The following is a 20,688-nucleotide window of genomic DNA, read 5'->3' as shown; positions in this document are numbered from 1 at the left end:
TAAATTGACAAACGGAACAATTCTAAAGCTCACTACTAACTAACTTCCTTTTTTTACCAAGTCAAAAACTGAAGTGTATAAACATTATGATTTAATGGAAGAATATGCGTGGGACTACTCATCTTCAAGGTACTTAAAAAAATAAACATACTTCCCATCATGTCAAGCTGTCTGTACAGACACACATTGTTCACATTTCTTTGTATCTCACAGTAATCGTACCACAATAGATGTTTTGCTTGAAGCTGAAGAATTCGGTGTGAGCAGATATTTCAACACTTCCTGAGTCTCTGAACGGAGGTATTTTATCAGCAGCTCGTCATAATGATCAATTGATTAAAAGAGTAACACTTCAGTGAGCCAGCTTGTGTTCCCTGCATGTTGAAGTGTCAGCACTGTGATCCCAGATGTTAACTCCTGGTTTGTGTCACAGCTGTTCTCAGGGGATTACTGTCAGAGAGTCTGGGAAATTTAAGAAATCAGGAACTGAATTTTGATTTAATAGCAATATTCAAGAATATTCTGCCCAGTTTACAGCCAGGTTGGATAAAATGCATTCTTAAAACTTCTTTCTAAAATATTCAGCATTTTGCAAGGTCTTTGCCAAAACAGTTACAACCTGCACTAAATTATGGAAGACATATTGCCAAACACATTCATGAATACACAACAAACTGGAAGCCAGAGGGTTTGCTAGCAGTTTAAACAAAAAAAGAATCTATCTCAGGTTGTGGATTATGAATCTTAAGTTACGTAGCTGTTGCGTGGTCCTCTCAATGGCAGGGAGGAGGTCTCTGAGCCCCCTCATTACCTCCCGCACCCCTGGCTAAAGCTTTTAGCTGCCAAATTACAGGTGGTTTGCATGTGCCAGATTTTCCGTCCGGCCTCATAGCCTGTAATCATCGTTAGATTTCAGCGCTCCACAGAGAAAAACAACCGCGGCTGGTGGGTCCAGCGTACAGCCCGTTGCCAGCGATAAAAAACCGAATGTTCAAGCAGAAGAAATAACCTCACAGTCTTCTAATAATGCTGATGGAGTCTGGTTCCTGACTTTTACATTTTCCACTGTGTTGGCTGCTAGAAAGAGGCAGGTGCCTGGAGCGACTCTGTGCTGCTCTGAGGGCACGTAGGGAACATTAACGCGTTGCAGACACACGGCACAAAGCAGTGCCTTCCATGGAGCTCCAATCAAAGCAAAGTGAGACCTTACACAGGCACACCAAGGCGTCTACTTTGACCACGATACATTGGCACAATCAGCACACAATGCCCTGCTGCTGTGTTTTTCAGTTAACACTACGTGTTAAAAGTTTCCCCCTTTTATTTTAAGTGAAAAACTTTACTCTTTAAGCGTCTTTTCTTGCAAGAAACTATCAAGGTCTCTGTTTTCTCTTCTCAGTACATATAGAATACAGAGTACAGGACTGCAAGATGCCTGCCCTTTTACTGTTGTACTGATACCATGATGCACTGATGCCATTCTGAGTACCGTCTGCATACAGGGTATCGTTACATACAGGACACTAAAGACGTTGAATATTTGTCATATTTTATGTCTGTTTGTATAGAAAACATAAAACGAACACACATAATTTGAGTCATTATGTCTTAAGTCAAGTCACAAGTCATTTATTTTCTTGCAAAGTCATCCAAAAAAGTGAGTGTTTAGCTGTGAAAGGTCTAAAAGTATTTTAATTGTCTACACTTTTCTTCATTGACACCAGACTTTGCCGTTTGGAATGGTGATAATGTCTAATACATCTCTCTCCAATAGTTGTAGGGGAGTTGAGACTTCTTGTATCGTCATCATCTGTGGTGCATTGATGGTTGCCAGGTTGAATCGGTCTGCCGCCCCTTTTTGGTGTTTTGTGCCTATTGAGAGTTGACATCGTCAGTCCCTTATAGCGTTTGCCGCCTTTTTGAAAGCCGGTTCCTCTGTGTTGCAGAGCTGGACTGGCCCAGAGAAGCTGCTGGCGCTGGATGAGTTGATTGACAGCTGTGAGCCCACACAAGTCAAGCATATGATGCAGGTGATCGAGCCGCAGTTTCAGCGAGACTTCATCTCCCTGCTGCCCAAAGAGGTGAGTTCCTGAATGATCCTTCTGTTTTCTCCCGTCCTCCTCTTCGGTCCTCCCCGAGCTCCCCGTGGGATTTTCTTGTTCTAGGCGTCGTTTCAATATTCAATACATGACAGGGACGAAGCTTCCTCTCCAGCCTCTAATCCTCACGCAATCTTCCTTCAGATCATTTAAGACATCACATAGCGGGGTGTCTTGTTTTTTCCTCTGTGTCATAACTGACAATACAAACGCACTGAAGTGCCACAGTGACGATAAGATCACATCAGGGATTCGCACAAAACAGCCTCAATACACTGTATCTGGTGTAGCTGATCAAATACTTAACACCTCGTCTCTCTCTGGCAGGTGTTGTGATGAAAGCTAGCTAAGAGAGTGAAGCAATACGATGCAAGATTTTCGAGCGCCACTTGCTCTAAAGCCAAACACACGACAGAATCCTGTGTGTTTCCCACCAGGACGCGAGCCCTCTCTTTTCATTTAGTTTGCTGGCTCTCCTTTTGTATGCGTCCTGTTGCCTCTGACTTCTTTTGATAAACCCGTCTGTCCTCTCTGTCAGAGGTGCTGGAAATATATCGAGGGGGGCTGTCAAATAATTTTAACAGGACGAGCCCTGTGGCCGCACTATTGATACAGTTGAAATTGAAACCATGAAGAGAGAATCTGCAGAAGGCGGCGATTCAGGCATGAAAAGCAGTAACTCGAGGCCTCGCCGTCCATTCATAAAACTTAAATATCCCGAAGCCCAGCGATGACAACCGGCTTCCACAGGCTTTCAGGTGATTTAGGTATGTCAAGGTTTGTGGGAGACGTGATTAGAAATTATCCTTCAGCTAAACTTTTAACATCGGAAAAGCCATTGGCAGGTAGACAAAACCACATAAAAGCCTTATGATTGGCCTTCATGATGACCGTCACGCCGGATCACGCTGGACGCAGGATGTTGATTGTTGCCCGGCTGTTCACGCCAGAAGCACATTTCTCTGCGTGTTTGCTATAGAGTTGATCCGTCTTAGACACTGACTAATTTAAAACCACAAACAGCATCAACTCTAGGCCATTTCTTATAAATATGGTGGATGGATTTTGATGATGTGGGAGGGAGATCGAGGGAAATGAAGCATCGGGGAGAAAGAGGAGGGAAGTAAGAAGCGTGGGATGCATATTTTATCGTTTAACTTCAACAGATCATATCTAGTATATCATTTATATTGTCGTAGATAATCAGGGTGTTTTGTTGCCGTTTGTTGAATTGTGTAAATTTGGATAATTGAAGAGGAAACTCCAAATCTTCCATTAAGGTCCAATGACCTTCAGACCCTGTTTGACAACGATAAACTGTGACTTTATGACTTAAATCAAACTAATTGTCAGATTTTTATTTGAATAATTTATTAATCATTTGGCAGCAAAATTGCCCTACCAGTTTCTCAAATGTGAGGATTTATAAACGAAATTATAAACGATTAATCAAAGAAATAATGGGCAGATTAATCGATGATGAAAGTAATCATTGGTAGACTAGATCTAACATTACAACGCTATGGTTATCCTGATTTTTATGACACCGCTCCTGCATTTTCCACACAGTGTGCCGTGGGTCGTTATCATCTCGGATTATTGTAATATGTTAAAAGAATAATATTTACCCAACTGGTTACAAAGTGACCCTTTAATCCGAACCCTATTTGTGATGATTCAGAGCAATCTCTTGTTCTAATGGCTGATCCGCTGCATTGTTTCACAGACATTTGTCCAAATACTTGTTACAATATGTTTGAAAAAACAGCAGACCATATTGTTTTTTCCCCTTATTGCTCAGGGGTCCAGATTTACGCTCATTATACCAGGTTTTGTGTCATTTATGCCGGCTTTGGCTTAACGATCTGCAGCCCTGGCATTCTTACTGGCTGTGGGAAGCTCCTGTGTATTTTTTTGTCAGGCTTTAATAGAAACGTTGATTCAGTGTTATGGTAATACGGCCGTGTCCCCTCGTTCAGTTAGATTCATGCTTTTAATATTGTCCCCACAGTTTGCTCAGCAATCGTGTTTTCTCATTTGTTCCTTTTTGTTGTCGTGATGTCGTTACTCCAAACTTCCTGGTGTATAAGTTGTTTGTACTGTTGTGTACACCTGCAGCAGTGTGTAATGGGTCCCTTTTTTGTGTCTCCTTCTCCATTTACACCTCTCACAATCCTTGTTTTTTTTTCCAACAGCTGGCTTTGTACGTGCTGTCATTCCTGGAACCGAAGGACCTCCTTCAAGCAGCCCAGACGTGTCGCTACTGGCGCATCCTGGCGGAGGACAACCTGCTGTGGAGGGAGAAATGCAGGGAAGAAGGTGCGTCTTTAGTCTTTGCAACAGATGCAGGCAGACAGACGACATGCACTCACCCAGCGGGTGCAGTCTGGAGCTACCGCTGTGGGCAATGTTGTGCTTAAAGATGCAGTTGTCCCCCGTTATTAAAATAAACTTGTAGAAGAAAAGCAGGAGCCTCTTAGTTCAAATTGCTTCCATCTCTCTCTCTCTCTCTCTCCTCATAGGCATCGATGAGCCTCTGCCTCTTAAGAAGAGGAAAATCGTCAAGCCTGGCTTCACTCACAGCCCCTGGAAGAGTGCCTACATCAGGCAGCACAGAATAGACACCAACTGGAGGAGAGGGGACCTCAAATCACCCAAGGTAGCTTTGCCTTCACACTTAAATTTCCCACAGGGCGGCTGATGGTGGAGATTCTGTATCAACTGGCTTTCGGTCACAGGAAGTTGATGGAAAGTTAGTGATAGGTTGGGTCTCCGCAGTGTTGTTGTTGAAGAACAATAACTGGAGCTCCGGCGCAGGATGATAGATGTAAAGACTCGATTCGTCTTTTGCCTGTTCGGTATTCTCCCACGAAGCGTAATAATGCTTAATGGGTCTCGTATGCGTTTGCTCCTTTTGAAACAGCCGCGGGTCACTTTAGGCCGTCACTGATGTAAATTTGGTAATGTATGCAGTGTGCACTGTCGTTTGCTGAGATAGCAGTCCTGTGAGCCAGTATCTCTCTCTCTCTGTCTCTCTCACACACACACACACACACACACACAGCTTAAAGAGTGGCGTAAACCTGCAGCACTTGATGACATTTTCCTTTTTCCTTTTTTATTTATCTAATCTTTGGTCTACGAACAGAGGCGTGTCATTGTCAGCCTCAGTTCTTGCCGCATCAATCTCGTCCTCCACGTCCTTCTCATTGCATCTCTCTCTCTATCCGTCTCATCTAAAGGTGCTGAAAGGTCATGACGACCACGTGATCACATGCCTCCAGTTTTGTGGCAACCGCATCGTCAGCGGCTCTGACGACAACACGCTCAAAGTCTGGTCGGCCATCACAGGAAAGGTATGGGTTTAACCGTTTTCTGTCTTCTCCTTGTATCTGAATGGCTTCCTGTTCTTCAGACATTAATGGACTCTAGGCTGGCAGAAGAGGAATTCAATAGAGTAATTTTTCAAACGTGTTCTAAATAATTGCTGAATGGTTATGAGACTTCCTGTAGCATGTTGGACATTTAGCTACACATGCAAATGTTGCCGACTAACTAACCATCTGTACCACTGACATCACAGTTAGTAATTAGTAACCTTTGAAAACGTCCTCTAAAGACTCTATTTGTGTCTATTCTCTCCTCTTATATTTTGCCATTTTGCAGACTTGTTACGCAGTACATGTCCGCAATAGGTGTTAGTATTCATAGCTGAGGTTGGTGCAGCTACACAGGCCTTGGCTGCAGCTATACGCTGCTGCGTATTAAAAAGACAAACAGCGGTTGTGCTGTGGTGTTGGGAGCTGCGAGCCACAGATTGTTGTGAATCGCAGCTCTTTCATGCCTCGGTGTTGGACTCTGTTTTAAAATGCGATTTTGACTAAATCCTCTGTAAACTGTTGTTTGCATATTTCTCTTTTCCACACTTATTATAAGTTGGGCTTTGAACACGAATACAACTACATTCAAAGAAAAGCCTTTAGGGAAGTTGATGCATGTCTCTCTGTTGGATCCAATAGACCAGAGAGCTTGCTTTTTATTGTTTTAAAGACTCAACAAATAGAAGAGTTGGCATTGAGCCCACCGATGATTACAAACACATCAGTCAGAGCATTTGCTGAACGGAACAGATCTCGCCAAGGTCATCCGATTGAGATTTGGCTGTCCTTCAACCCAAAGACATCTGGATGACGGGTTGTTGAGTTATAACCGGCTCCACGTTGGTGGTGCGAGTCTGCGATGAGTCACATCGCCAGCAGGCTGGAGGGCTTTTCATGAAACCACCCTGCATAGGCCGACATCACAGACACACACAGTGTGTTGTCTGTGGTGTGACAACGCTAATCTCCCTCAGATTTGTTTGTTTACATTTGAAGAAGAGATGAGCCTAAATCCGTTTCTGTTCGGGTGATGCATTCAGAGCACAGCCCTCTCTGTGGATTTCATCTCTTTGCTTCCTTAGCTCTCAACGCCAGACAGAGAATCTCTCACTGGAGAGGAATGGCCAATTAAGCCTATTCGACCATTTCGGGTGAAGTGGCTGTCGAAGCCAGTAAAACTGTAAAGTAAAAATACAATGGGATTACCAGCACCTGCATTTGTTTTTCCCCCTGCTGTCAACATTCTTTATCGTCTCTGCCAGTGTATTTGAGGACGTGATTGCTTGTTTTTTTTTGCTCGCCGTCAGTTTGTCTCCGTGAGATGCCGGCCTGTAAAGTGGCAGCGATCACAAGGCGTCGAGTAAAAAGATACCGTTTTGCGACGGCCCTTGGCTGAACGTCTCTTGTGGCTCCCGAAATCCATCCACCAATATCATTCCTCTTGTCCTTCATATTGCCGGTAATATCTACTCCCTGATCTGACATTTAAATGTGATTTGTTCGACCTTGAAGCGCCTTTTACCTCTTTGCTCCATACTGTGCCGAAGCACGATTGTGCCCATGCGCCATGTCCACGTTGCTTTCCTGTGCTTGTGCAGTTGCATGAGAAACTGTACCGTGACAAAGCTCACCTCTTACAACCGTGCCAGAGCCAAGGAAGCGTACCATGCTGGAGCATTGTACTGGGGTCAAACGTGCTTGGGCACGGTACAGACTGCCTCACCCTCTAACTTCAAGAAAGCTCCGGGAACCCTTCCACAGCTCAGCCAACTAAAGGATCGGATCAATAGGAGATAGCAGCTTGATTATCAATGGAGATAAAGCACTCTGACATTTGTCTTTAAATGTTCTCCATTAGACTGATTTTCTTCTTTTCTTCATGCTCTGAAAAATGTTGTTTTTCTATCAGCGGGGGAAAAAAGCAGCAATAATGAGTTTGATGAACGATTACAAGGGTAAATTGGCTCTGAGATCAGCGGTTCTGTCCTTTTTTCCTCACATGAGAGGTTTTGAAATGCAGCTCGGCACTACAGGTAGATGATTTAAATTGATGGGCTGGAAAAAGGAAATTGTCATAGCATAGACAATGTGCCAGAGGTAGAGCAGTGTTAACACTTCTTCTCAGCCATTGAAGAGTTTCCTACCGACACGCAACACCGTGGGCGGATCGAGTGGTGTTGGATAACTTTGCCACGTCTGTCTCCACACACAGCATCCTCAATATATATCGCTCAAATAGTGCATCAGTTATGAGTCTGGCGAGCTTTTAATCAAAGAATCGGTCCAATAACGATTTCTCCGTTCAAGATTTGTTTGCGAATCCTGTATTTTTCAGTTTTTAGCACAGATGGCAAAGTCCTCATCAGTGTAGGATTGCTGAAGCTCCAAGATATCTGCTCATGTTTCATCGTCGCCAGTTACGTCTTCGCTTTGTCTTGATTTATCTCGTTGTATAAAACACAATGAATTGAACCCTCCTTGCGAGACGACCAGAATTATTATAGCCACGCATTATATGCAAAACGCCTCGACAATGGGTTGTTGCTTAGCGATCAGGTAAGATAAATGGGGATTTGTTTGTGGTGATAGTGTCGCATGAGGGATTGAACAAACACAAGAGTGTCTAATTGCATGTGTAGTCTGGAGGAATTTAAAAAAGGGCTGTTTTCCTGCTCGCTCAGGCTGAACAAACATTTGATAGCTCCCTGTCTTTACCTGACGGACCTTTGTCTCTGCATGTCCTCCAGCTTCAGTGAAAGACGTCAGTCTCACATGCACAAACAGCCGCACGCATGCCGTCGCATTCAAAGGTGGCTGCCTCGTGCTTAACAGAGCAGCACATGTCCTTGGTGGAGCCTGTCAGCAGCGGTCTCAGCTGTCCGGCCGGCCTAAGATGGCAGACCTGTGGACCGCCGTCGTATTCAGGGAGAGCTGTGTTAGCTGCTTCCAGTTGAGATAAGAAGAGATTGATTTTTGAGCTGCAAACTTGATAGGAATATTGTTAATCATTAGACACGGGGAAATGACGACATTACATTACATTTATGCAACAGAGGCTGTTTTCTGTGGAGGAAAACAGTATATCTGTGCACATGTGACTAAATCATACCCACGTTGTTAAATCAGCAGCAGAGGAAATTAAAAAAGGACAAAAACTTGAGTTTTAGCAGTTGAATGGGAAAGAGAATCACTTGCTGGATCAGGTCGCTCGACAGGAAATAACACTTCACCAAGTTCATTACTGTATCTATCAGGATGCCATGGAGTACATATTGCACATAACAAGGGCCACTGACCAGACGGAGCCCATAATGTAATTGTTTGGCTTGTTCAGTGGCTATTATCATTTTAAGCATGGGTTAGCTTAGCTGTTGTTTCACCGTTTACTTTGCATACATGATGACCATGGTTGCTGTTGTGGTTGAAAACGTGATGTAAATGTACGAACGTGTTTGAACAGAGCTACTTCTGAGCTGTGATGATGAACAGACGCCTGCTTTTTTCACAATGGTAAAAGTACTCACAACTTCACGGGACATCTGAGATCTTCCTCTTTCTGTCTTTCATTTCAAATGATGTGGAAACATGCGACTTGCCCGTTTGTAGATTCAGCTGGAGTCTGAGTAATCTTTTAATCATGCAGCATGAGTATAAGTGATTTCTTGACCTGAGGTCATTTATTTTAACCTTTGCAAACATTAGTCCCATCAGCTTTAGCCCTGTTAAGCCTTATTTTCTGATATTTCTTGCCAAGGCAAAGAATGTGGCTTTTTAAACACAAAGAGATCTCCGGTATAAAACCAGTCTAGAGCTATGTGGCTGGCTGCTATAATGCCTTCTCTTTTTTTCTTTAAATTCATAAGAAAGACAATGCAAATATTAAGCGTACTATAAAACCCTCATGTGTTTATAAAAAGAAAGGCTAATTAACAGAATGTCGATCTTCTTTCGCTCTCAAGGACTGTTTGTTTCATGGGCTGATAAAGATGCTTAAGCCCTTCATTTCAGGTACTCTTGTCTTCCCACGCAGTGTTTGAGTAGGCTCTAATCACACACTGATTCTTGTTCTTGGAACCTCGACCACGGAGAAAATCTTCCATCCTTTAGAGAATGATTACATTAAACTGTAGGCTGTATATTACAGAAGCAGATCTTTAAGTTGCATGTTGGACGGTCAGAAGGTTGTGAATAATCCTCATAACATACCATGCTATCCCATAAATTAGCCATGTGTCTGTCAAATGTGGCATAAATGGTCATTTAGCCTGACGTTTTCGCAGCAGCAGTGTTATTCTTTTATCTACGGAGAGCTAAGGGCAAGGTGATGCATCAAGAGAGACTTTAACACTGTAGTGAGGTTGATTGTCAGGTCACGCCACATTGGCCCGCATTTAATGAAGTGATTCTCTCTATCACGCAACAGAGAGGGCGAAGACGGGCTGCTGCATCATCTTCCTCTTTCCCTCGCTGCAATAAAAACCTCCACCGCCATTCACTGCTCAGCGGCTTATCAGCTGCAGTCAGGGGGTCACATGTTCAACGCTTCATTGACGGGCTGTGAACCTGACATAACAGCACTCGCCATCGACCTCATCCCCCGGTTTGCTTCCTTTTCCCCCCCAAAGAATTATAGTTTAATGCATTTAGGATAATTCAATTGAGGGACGAATTAGAAACCGTGGAGATGCAAATTCAATTGATCAGAAAGATTTCCATAAAGCTCCAATCAATAGCTAATCCACCGTCCCTAATGAGGATGAATGGGTGCATTTTTTAATTGCAGACAGTCGTCGAACCTTTCCGCAAAGAGAATGAATCGTCCGCTTTTCCAACAGATAAGTAAAAGCAATTATGAGGCTCAGGGAGAGATTTGTGTCCCAGCACGGCAGCAGCAGGTATAAAGATTGGATTTCCTTGAAAAGGTCACATTCCAAATTTCTTTTTTGGTTTCTTGTCTTTTCCCCCCTCAAGCCAATAGGAAGTCACAGCGGAGAAAATGTGCTAATTTGACTCACTTATGATGTATATGAATAATATCAGCTTTAATGTCCTTGAATCTGACTTTTCTCACATCTTTTATTTATGTATTTGCAGTTAGCTGATCTTCTTCTTCTTCTGTGATTTTTTTTTTTACAGTGTTTGCGCACATTGGTGGGCCACACAGGGGGCGTGTGGTCATCCCAGATGCGAGACAACATAATTATCAGCGGCTCCACTGATCGCACACTCAAGGTCTGGAACGCAGAGACAGGAGAATGTATCCACACCCTCTATGGGCATACCTCAACAGTGCGCTGCATGCACCTACATGAGAAAAGGTACGGGACACGTGTAACTCATGGAGAGCTGAAAGAAGAAGTTGATGCATTGATGACTCAATGGATCCGGTTTAACGTTTTGATAACTCCCTAGTTCCAACTTCTAAAGTGTGTCAGGACTTGCTGCTCTTTTTTTATCTTATTATGTGACATTAAACTGAATATTTTTGGATGTTGTTCTGTTGGTCACACAGAAAAAGTCCTTTTAAGATGTCAGGAAAGTGTGCTGGCCATGATTCATTGTGTTCTGATTTACAAATAATCTGTTAATTGAGGGAATAATGGGCAGATAAATAAAAATAATCAGTAGCTACATCCTTAAATAAAATCCATTAACAAATTAGTGAGCTTTCCAAATAATTTTGTAGCAAACGGGCTCATAAATCATAAGCTTTATTTGTTCCCCGCTCCTAATGGGATGGTTTATTTTGTGAAATTCACGTTCTTGCTGAGAGTTAGATTAGAGGATCAATATCACTCATGTCTGTAAGTTGAATATGAAGCTGTTGCCAGCAGGTGGTTAGCTTAGCGTAAAGACTGGGAACAGAGGGAAACGGCTAGCCTGGCCAAATAACACATTACATCCTGTTTGTATGAAAACGACAGTCTTCTCATCAAAGTGGCCATATGCTCTGTTATTATTAGAACCAAAGCCCCGACTTAACGGTGAACCCACTGAGCAAAAAGAGCATCCCCGCATCAATCCAAGAGGACGGTATCTCTGAAAGTGAGCATGTGGTCTCATAGAGATTCAATGGACCCTGTGAGCCGTCTTAAGTGAACCGCTGCTCACTCATTCACTTAGTATTACACTCCGGAGACTCAAAGTGCTCCTTTCGCCTCGGGGCCCACCAAGGTTTTTGTGTAGCATTTGATTACTCACTCAGTGGAAATGCTGCTCTGAAGGCGGACGCTGAATAACATGTTGGTGGTTTCCATCTATATAACGCTGGGAGTGTATTTTTATAAATAACCAGTGTGTGCTGTGTGTATTTACAGCAAGTTTCTTTGAATAGGGATCATTTTTGTGATATGGAGGGATGTCTGCCTTGTTTTCTAACAGTGTCGGGAAATCTAAAGGAAATTATTAATTCATTTTTAATAATAACCTTAAGTAAAATCTCTTCTGGAGTAATAATCAGAAAACAATCTTCCCCTAAATGGAGTTTCCCTTTTTATAATCTATAATGCATCTTTCCCTTTTCCATTCTGGGTGAAGACATTGCTGGAGGGTGACTGTTTGAGTTAAATGGGTGTTTTCGTACTTTCAAGTATGAACATGAAAACGCTGCTGTAGGTTACTCAAAGTCAGCGGCGTGAAGGAAAACGTTCTTCACCGTCTCATTACTCTGTCATTGCTGCTGTCACGGAATGAATGGACGTGTTATGTCAACTGTTGAATTTAAAACTGTCACCTTTTTGGGGAAAGTGATGTTCAACACAACACACTGTAGTTCTCACGGACTCGTTACGTTGAATCCAGATTCTTCTTCAGACGTGAAGCTCACTAGTCTGACTCATCGTGTCTGTTTCCTCTCAGGGTGGTCAGTGGTTCTCGTGACGCCACGCTGCGTGTCTGGGACATTGAGACCGGTCAGTGTTTACACGTCCTCATGGGCCACGTGGCGGCTGTGCGATGCGTCCAGTATGACGGGCGGCGGGTGGTCAGCGGTGCCTACGACTTCATGGTCAAAGTGTGGGACCCTGAGACGGAGACCTGCCTCCACACGCTGCAGGGCCACACCAACAGAGTGTACTCCTTACAGGTGAGCCATGCATTCATAGTGGTTTTAGGGTTTCTACATCAAATGCTTTTTCTCCAGCTCAAAGATTAAAATGAAGGCTATGCCTGTACAATCTACTGCATCAAGAGATGCAGCCAGATTAAGATGCACAAGCTATTCATGCATCTAGTTTTTGAACATAAACTCTTTCCTACAGTCTTTAAAAAGTAGCTGATTAAATTCAAATTAGGAAACTATTGAACCCCGATACTTTGTGAACAGGAAGTTTTAGGGAGCCAAATTAAATATTCACCTGCTCTGCCAACGTAAATATTAGTATTACTACAAGTATTGCTGTACTACATGTACCGTTATTCAGTTTTAGTTATTTGAAATACTTCTCCTTGTGCTCGGGTACAAAAACTTCTAAACAAGTCAATGTAATCTGATTTTACTGACTTTGTTGTCGGCCATGGTTGTGTTTCTCTATTGTTTTGTGTGTGTGTGTGTGTGTGTGTGTGTGTGTGTGTGTGTGTGTGTGTGTGTCTGTCTGTGTGTGTGTGTGTGTGTGTGTGTGTGTCTGTCTGTGTCTGTCTGTGTGTGTGTGTGTCTGTGTCTGTCTGTGTGTGTCTGTGTGTGTCTGTGTGTGTCTGTCTGTGTGTCTGTGTGTGTCTGTCTGTGTGTCTGTGTGTGTCTGTGTGTGTGTGTGTGTGTGTGTGTGTCTGTGTGTGTGTGTGTGTGTGTGTGTGTGGCTGTATGAAAATGCATCCCTCTGTGTCCTCTAAGATGTCCTCTCCCCCACTCTGTGTGATTACGGTGCACTTTTAGCGGGTGCCATCACCCTCAGAGAGGAGGCTGTTTGCTGCACTGATAGATTGTTTTTTTTTTCTTTCTAGCATCTGCATCAGGCTTTTTAAAGTGTTGATGCTCTACTATTGGACGTGTGGATGCAGATCAATAAAATGCATTCATTTCAATGGGTTTAATCTCAAGTTTGTTAACAGAAAGAAAGTATGCTGTGCAGGTCAAGATGGCGGTTCGCGTTATCTCCGAGTGGCAGCTTGATTTTCAGCCAGTTTCAAACGAGTTCATTCAGTCGGCTTTCAGAATGGGGGAAAAAAGTGTCGAGTCTGAACTTTCGCTCCCTTCTCTTCTAGTTTGATGGGATCCACGTTGTGAGCGGCTCATTGGACACGTCTATAAGGGTCTGGGACGTGGAGACGGGCAACTGCATCCACACGCTAACGGGGCATCAGTCCCTCACCAGCGGCATGGAGCTCAAAGACAACATCCTGGTCTCAGGCAACGCAGACTCCACTGTCAAGATCTGGGACATCAAGACGGGCCAGTGCCTGCAAACGCTGCAAGGTGAGCCTGCCGTCCCCTTTGGAGCCCATGTGTTTAATTTAAATGTAGCTACAGTTAAAAGTAGGCCTGTACACCTTCCCCACACAGATGTAAGGCACTCCTTAACTGTTGTCATGGCACCAACATTAAAAAAAAGCCATGAAACTGACGTGGAAGCTCAGGTCTGTGATGTGCAGCTCCCGTTATTGGTAACAGACGAGGGCGTGAATGTTTAATGCTGCGTTCAATTGCGATGGGAATTGCCGCTGCTTAGGTGTCGACTTCAGCAGAATGTGGAGGTTTTCCAGGGACGTTTGTTGACTTAAATGCCCACTTAGGATGTAAGTGCTAGAGAGCTTCACCTTGGTGGGAAAGCATCAAAGCACACGTTGAATTATTAATGAGTACAAACACGGATTGCATTGTTTGTTACCTGGTTCACGAGTGATATCAAGTCACAGCTTTCACAGAGAGGAAATATTTAGCTGTTGATGCTAGTCATGAAAACATGGGGAAAAGGCAGACGTATGATTGTTAACTTGACCAAACCAACCGAAACACTGACACTTCAGTGGTATGAATACAATAGTGTAACATTATTTAAACCAGGGATGTGAACAAAGCAGAGAAACTCGTATTACAACACACACGGACACACTAATTCTATTTGAACGCTCTCATTTTCAAATAAAATATCCATGTGGTGTCTTCCTGCACCATGTTACCTGCAAGATGCTCAACAGCAGATTAAACTTTCTGCAACCATGTTTGAAGTACAGTCGTGGTGTGTAACATTATAGTGTAGGTAGAGAGTTCATGCAACAGGCTGCAGCAGCGCTCAGATGTACACTAAACACTTAACTGTGATTACACAAACATAAACCTGTGAACGGAACTCTAATGTAGAAAAATGGTAGCTGCCTCCAACGACAATAAAACACATAGCAGATTGGGCTTCGCTTGAAAGTGGCAGTCCAATTAAAATCCTGACTATAGTGTGTGTTCGTTTGTGTGTGTGTGTGTGTGTGGCGGTACGGAGCAGACACCTTGTGAGCCCGCTGGTCCTGATTACACTCTCAATGTCTTTGTGTCTGTTTGAATAGTTCAGACTCCATTAGCAGCAGCACTGCTACCTCACAGGAAGTCGGCAATCCTGGGCTGAATAGCAGGAGCAATCACCGCTCACCCGCCCCTAAAAGCCCTCATTAGTTAACAACAACCCCACCAACACCAACACCAACACCCTTCCCCTCACCCCACCCCATCCCCATGGCTGAACAAAGGGATGCCCCAGTGAGGCCTGCAGACAGGGACTGGCCGGGGAGGGGGGTCGATCTTGTGAAGAGGGGTCCTTGCAGTGAAAGGATGAAGGCCAGGGGGACTTTGTAGGTCATATAATTAGGTCAGCGGACAATTTCTGCTATTCATTAGTGTGTTTTGATAAGACAATAGGCTGACAACAAGGTCGTCACTGTCAGCTGAAGAGCCTATAGGAAATGATGGAGCAGGCTTTGTTGTGGTAATGCAGGGAGGGGGGAGAGGTTGGGGGGTGCAGACCAGCATCCTCTACTCTGCTAAATAACAGCCTTTGAACTTACTGGAGACAGAAATGGAAAATATATGAAAGCTTGTTGACAGTGAGATTTAAAAAAAACATTCTCTGCAAATGGATGGTGAAAGCAGAAAGAAATGCAATGTGTCTGAATGAACGAGCTGCTATAGCAACCTTCAGTTAAAAATAAATAAATAAAAAAATAGCAGTTAATTTGCCAGCACTCGATTCTGCACTTGTTTGTGTTTTGTGTCACACTAATTGATTAAATTAAGATATCATTTACAGGCCCTTAGGGAAATCTAAAGTCACTGCTTGTGTAAAAGTCTCAGATAAAGTCACCTCGGTGAAGGCCGTAACAGCCGCCATCTTCACTGTGTGGCCTCCTGCCAGCTACCAGTAAACAAACACAGCAGACGGAGCTGGAACTGGAGCTGCTTAGCCTCCATGACAACCGGCCTACAGGAGGACTATAGTAGGACTACAGTAGGACTACAGTAGTAGGAGTACAGTAGTAGGAGGACTACTGTGGGAGGACTACAGTAGGAGGACTACAGTAGGGGGACTACAACAGTAGGACTACAGTAGGAAGACAATAGGAGGACTACAGTAGGGGGACTACAACAGTAGGACTACAGTAGGAAGACAGTAGGGGGACTACAACAGTAGGAAGACAGTAGGAGGACTACAGTAGGGGGACTACAACAGTAGGACTACAGTAGGAAGACAGTAGGACGACTACAGTAGGGGGACTACAACAGTAGGAAGACAGTAGGAGGACTACAGTAGGGGGACTACAACAGTAGGACTACAGTAGGAGGACTACAGTAGGGGGACTATAACAGTAAGAGGACTACAACAGTAGGACTACAGTACGAAGACAATAGGACTACAGTAGGAAGACTAAAAGAGATGCATTCTCAACTGAGGTTTTGAGTTATTTAGTTTTATATCTAAAAATGTATATAATTAATACATTTCAAATGAACCCGTCCACGTCTCTGTAGCCACCGCATCACCGTTACAAATGCTTTGATGAATTATACCAAGGAGGAGTCGGGGTCTCCTGCATGAAATAGTTTAGTGGAGGTAGGAAGTCTGAATTCAGTCCTCCTAACCATCTGTTTCTTCGTATTCAGGTCCCCACAAGCACCAGAGCGCCGTGACGTGCCTCCAGTTCAACAAGAACTTTGTCATCACCAGCTCGGACGATGGCACGGTTAAGCTGTGGGACCTCAAGACCGGCGAGTTCATCCGAAACCTGGTGACCCTGGAGAGCGGCGGCAGCGGCGGTGTGGTGTGGCGCATTCGGGCCTCCAACACCAAGCTGGTGTGCGCGGTGGGCAGCCGCAACGGCACGGAGGAGACCAAGCTGCTGGTGCTGGACTTTGACGTGGACATGAAGTGAGAACGTGGCGGGGGAAGGACGGAGAGCGACCCGCCGAGAGGAAGGAACGGAGAGGGAAGGGGAGATGAGGCGCCAGGTTGACCGGAGGGCCAACGCCCGAGAACTCTTCACCCAAACTCGCAAAATCTACAATCACCACCACTGACAGTGGGCTGTCCTGTCCTCGACCATTATCTTCCCCGTCCCCGTCCCCCCCCCTTTTGGGCAAATGTTACTGACAGAGCCACAGACCCTCACACGTGTCCAGCCCTCACTTTCGACCCCCCTGCCACCAGTACGAGGTGGAGTCGGAGGGCAGCGGGGCTGGAGCGGAGCAGCGGACCGTCCCTCGCCTGGCTGGAAGGAACGACTGATGACGACTGAACTCTTTTGAAGTTTCTCTCAACCCTTTCGGTTCGGGGTCCGCTTCACACAGACACTTGGTTTCGCTCAAGCCTGACAGATTTTGAGATGTACAGAGAGATATTATTTTTTAAAGACCCCACCCCCCCCACACAGACACACACACACATCCCCCGTCCCATCAGCGCTCGCCCACACACACACACACACACACACACACCTAAACGGCCAACTGGTAGGTGGAAAACGTTCGCTGTAGGGAAAAGATTGAGGAAGGTGGGAGACATTCGATGGTAAATTTCCACTCACAGTTACACCGAAAGAGCTGCTTGTTGTAGAGAGCAGGCGGCTGGAGGGTTCAGCCTGGAATCAGGCTCATTTCTTGTCACTCCGTTTCCGTTCATATTGTTCTCCACTCGGTTTCTGTATTTTCTTTACAATATCGCACACCAAAAACAACTGTGAATTTCAATACGTTCTTGGTTTATCATATGAAAGGGGTTTCTCTCGTTTTTTTGTTTTTTTTCTCTTTGCGGTTGCCAACAGCAACAAATCCCAGTATTAGAAACCTGCTCAAATTAGGTTTGCTGTCGTGTCACAAGGGTTTTCTTTTTTTCTTCTTTCTTCGTCTTTTTACTTGAGTTGTTTGTTCTTCCTCTCCGTTTTCTACATAGCTGGGTTTGGACCTCCGTCTCCACATAAACATCAGTTTTTCAGCGTCTAGCTGGGGTGGGTTTCCTCAGTGCCAGTGCTGTGATGAGAGGAAGTAAAGGTTCGTTGCTCTCAGCTCTGTGGATTAATGCCCCTGAACCCCCCAGCCCCTTCCCCTCTACCGTTTTCTCCCAGTGGCCAAACTGTATTTATGCTGCTAGATGAATGGAAAAAAAAAAAAGAGCGAGATGGAACTTTTACTTGCTGTGACGTTTTAGTCCCAGGCAAAATTCCAAATTGAACTCTATATGTTTGGACTTACAGGAACAAAAGATCACAAAAGATAACATCCAACATTTTTGTTTTATTTTGTTTGTTTTTGCCACTGAAACTTGAGCCAAACGTGCCTCTACGAGGCTGAGAGGAGGGAGCGTGTCGACAGATGCTGACGGGTTTCGCCTGCAGAGAGGAAACAAGGGGGATGTACACTGTTGGCGTGCGTGTGTGTGCGTGCATGAGTGCGTGTGTTAGCGTGTTACCGGGCAACTTGTAAACACATTCCTTGGGACAACGCTCTTTCAGCCTGTTCTTTGGGGAAATGTACAAATGCTGTGTGGACTGGCAAAGGAAAAAAAAAAAAGAAAAGAAGACAAAACTTGCAGATGTATTGATTTTAACACGTGAATGAAAGAACTGTCCGTATCAGTGTGTGATTGTTGTTCCATTCAAAGATGTCTGAAGCAACAGAGGAGACCATCACAAGCATCAACCGACAGGTCGAGCTGCCAGGAGTCTTAGTGTTACATGTGTTGCAGTTAAAATCACCGGGGCGGCTGCAGCCTCGAGGATTGTCAGTGGGGGAAAATAAAAACACAAAAGGCAACAAACGTGAACAGAAACATTGTAGCCAAAACGTAAAAATCTACAAAATCTCCAAGAGTCACAACTCAAGCTGAACTGTGAAAGTGGTATAACACTGTATATTAAAAAAAGAAAAAAAAGAAAACAATCTTGCTCTATCTCCTCTCGTTGTTTTCTCCCTCTGTTTTAATTTATGATCTGGTTTGAGAAATCAGATTTGTTGCAGGTGTTTTATTTTTTTCAGTTCATGTAAACTGCCTGGCAAAAAAGAAAACAGACAGAAAAAACCTTAAAGGGATTGTGTATTTGTTTGATTCACTTAGAATTTTATTTTCTTATAACTTAAGTGCAATAAAATGTGGGTTTTTCTTTTTTCATTTCAAGCATATTGGTTGTCTGTTTTGTTACCTGTGTGAAGGCATCTTATATGTTCAATAAAGCAAATTATTTGGTTAAATACATCGAGGGGATACTTTTTAATATTTTGGAGACCAGATTTATCACCGCAAAGCTATGGTTTGATGGACCTTCCTATTCAGAAGAGCGAGAATATTGATTAATAATGCGATCGATCAGATGGGTATCATCTTTAAAAAAAACATTTTTAATTTCAGATCAATCCTCCATGATAGTGTGGTATTTTCCTTCAATTTAGTCCTTAATTAAATGTTTGTTTTGGATCCTGATGACCATTTTCGCATCACTGAAGCCGGAACAGAACAACATGTTTTCATGCTGCCGTATCTAAAGACCAAATTGAACGTTACCCTCTGTGGTTTTTTTGTTTCGCCGGTGTCGATTCTGTCCAGACCATCATCTGTCATGATCCCATAGAGCTCACTGTAGCAGCAGTAACAGAGTCTGTGCTGTACTGCGGATTCCCTCCCTGCCTGTTGCCTAGCGATAGCTCGTCTCTGGCCGGGGCCTCAGAGCTCAGCGTGCACTTCCAGTACAAACGCCATTGTGAGGAAGCAGTGATGGCTGTACATCCTCACATGAATGGACGCGTGGGGGAGTTTCCACTTTGGTTGGCAAGGTTACCGTGAGCCAGTTTGTTCCCAGGCTCCACTCGTGGGTTGTGTAAGCAGCAGCTCCGCTCCACTGTCTGGTCATGGACTAATCTGGTTTATAGAATAAGCGTTTCTGGTTTCATACACTGACTCAAAATGTTCCAAGAAATGTAAGATTTAGTTGAAAATTCAGACAAAATTTGAATCTTCAATTTTGATAGATATATCATTACAGTACTTTTTTTAAAGCAAGTAGTCTTTGGCTCCAGATTCTCCAATGTGAGGTTTTGCTGTTTGTGTTTAAATTATTTTAAAATTAATAGTTTTGGTCTGCTGGTCCTTTTGAAACAAGATGTCTGAAGATATGACCTTGAGCTCAGCAAACTAATGGAAATGTAGACTAAAAGCTTGATCAATTAAATCAGAAAATGATGCAGGAACTCCGATCCTTCACTAAAGTAAAAGCACCAATGCCACAATGTAAAGATATTCTATCTCAGGGGGTAACGTGCTAATTTTGCATATGAAAGTCTGATTAAAGATCTTCGACAGAACAACGGCATATGAGCTGCATGAAATCGGATGAATCACCTCAAATGATGTCAGAATTTTTCCATTTTTTACACGTATACTATAACTTCTTTTATCACTTTTCGACAAACTATAATATGACTTTCTTTCTCACTTTTTTCAACATTCTATACTATAACTTTTTCCCCAGTTTTTTTTTTACATGCTATGCGATTACTTTTTTTGCACTTTTTTGACATTCTATACTATAACTTTTTTTTCATACATTTTCGATATACTATGACATTTTTGATATACTATGCTATCACTTTTTTCAGCATGCTGTACGACTTTTTTAAACATTTTATACTATTGACCTTTTCTCTCTTTTTTCAACAGAGGCCTACTATACTATGACTTGTTTTCATCTCTTCTATTGACACTATACTGTAGGGCTGAACGATATATCGTTATCGTATCGTTATC

General features: G+C 43.6%; 1 protein-coding gene across 3 annotated transcripts in view; it reads left to right on the top strand.

The window, feature by feature from the left end:
- fbxw7 (F-box and WD repeat domain containing 7) overlaps positions 1-19,143 on the top strand; it is a 102,196-nt gene extending 83,053 nt beyond the window's left edge. For all 3 annotated transcript variants that reach the window (XM_084005855.1, XM_084005854.1, XM_084005856.1), the window contains 8 exons: positions 1,947-2,081; positions 4,295-4,418; positions 4,622-4,758; positions 5,342-5,455; positions 10,616-10,797; positions 12,338-12,563; positions 13,679-13,889; positions 16,560-19,143. In XM_084005855.1, coding sequence (XP_083861981.1) covers positions 1,947-2,081; positions 4,295-4,418; positions 4,622-4,758; positions 5,342-5,455; positions 10,616-10,797; positions 12,338-12,563; positions 13,679-13,889; positions 16,560-16,828 — 1,398 coding nt within the window. In that variant the 3' untranslated portion in view covers positions 16,829-19,143. The remainder of the gene's footprint in view (positions 1-1,946; positions 2,082-4,294; positions 4,419-4,621; positions 4,759-5,341; positions 5,456-10,615; positions 10,798-12,337; positions 12,564-13,678; positions 13,890-16,559) is intronic.
- Positions 19,144-20,688: the final 1,545 nt, after the last annotated feature.

Source organism: Eutrigla gurnardus (assembly GCF_963514095.1).
Source record: "Eutrigla gurnardus genome assembly, chromosome: 3".
Classification (NCBI taxonomy): domain Eukaryota; kingdom Metazoa; phylum Chordata; class Actinopteri; order Perciformes; family Triglidae; genus Eutrigla; species Eutrigla gurnardus.
This window is presented reverse-complemented; position numbering and strand designations above follow the sequence as displayed.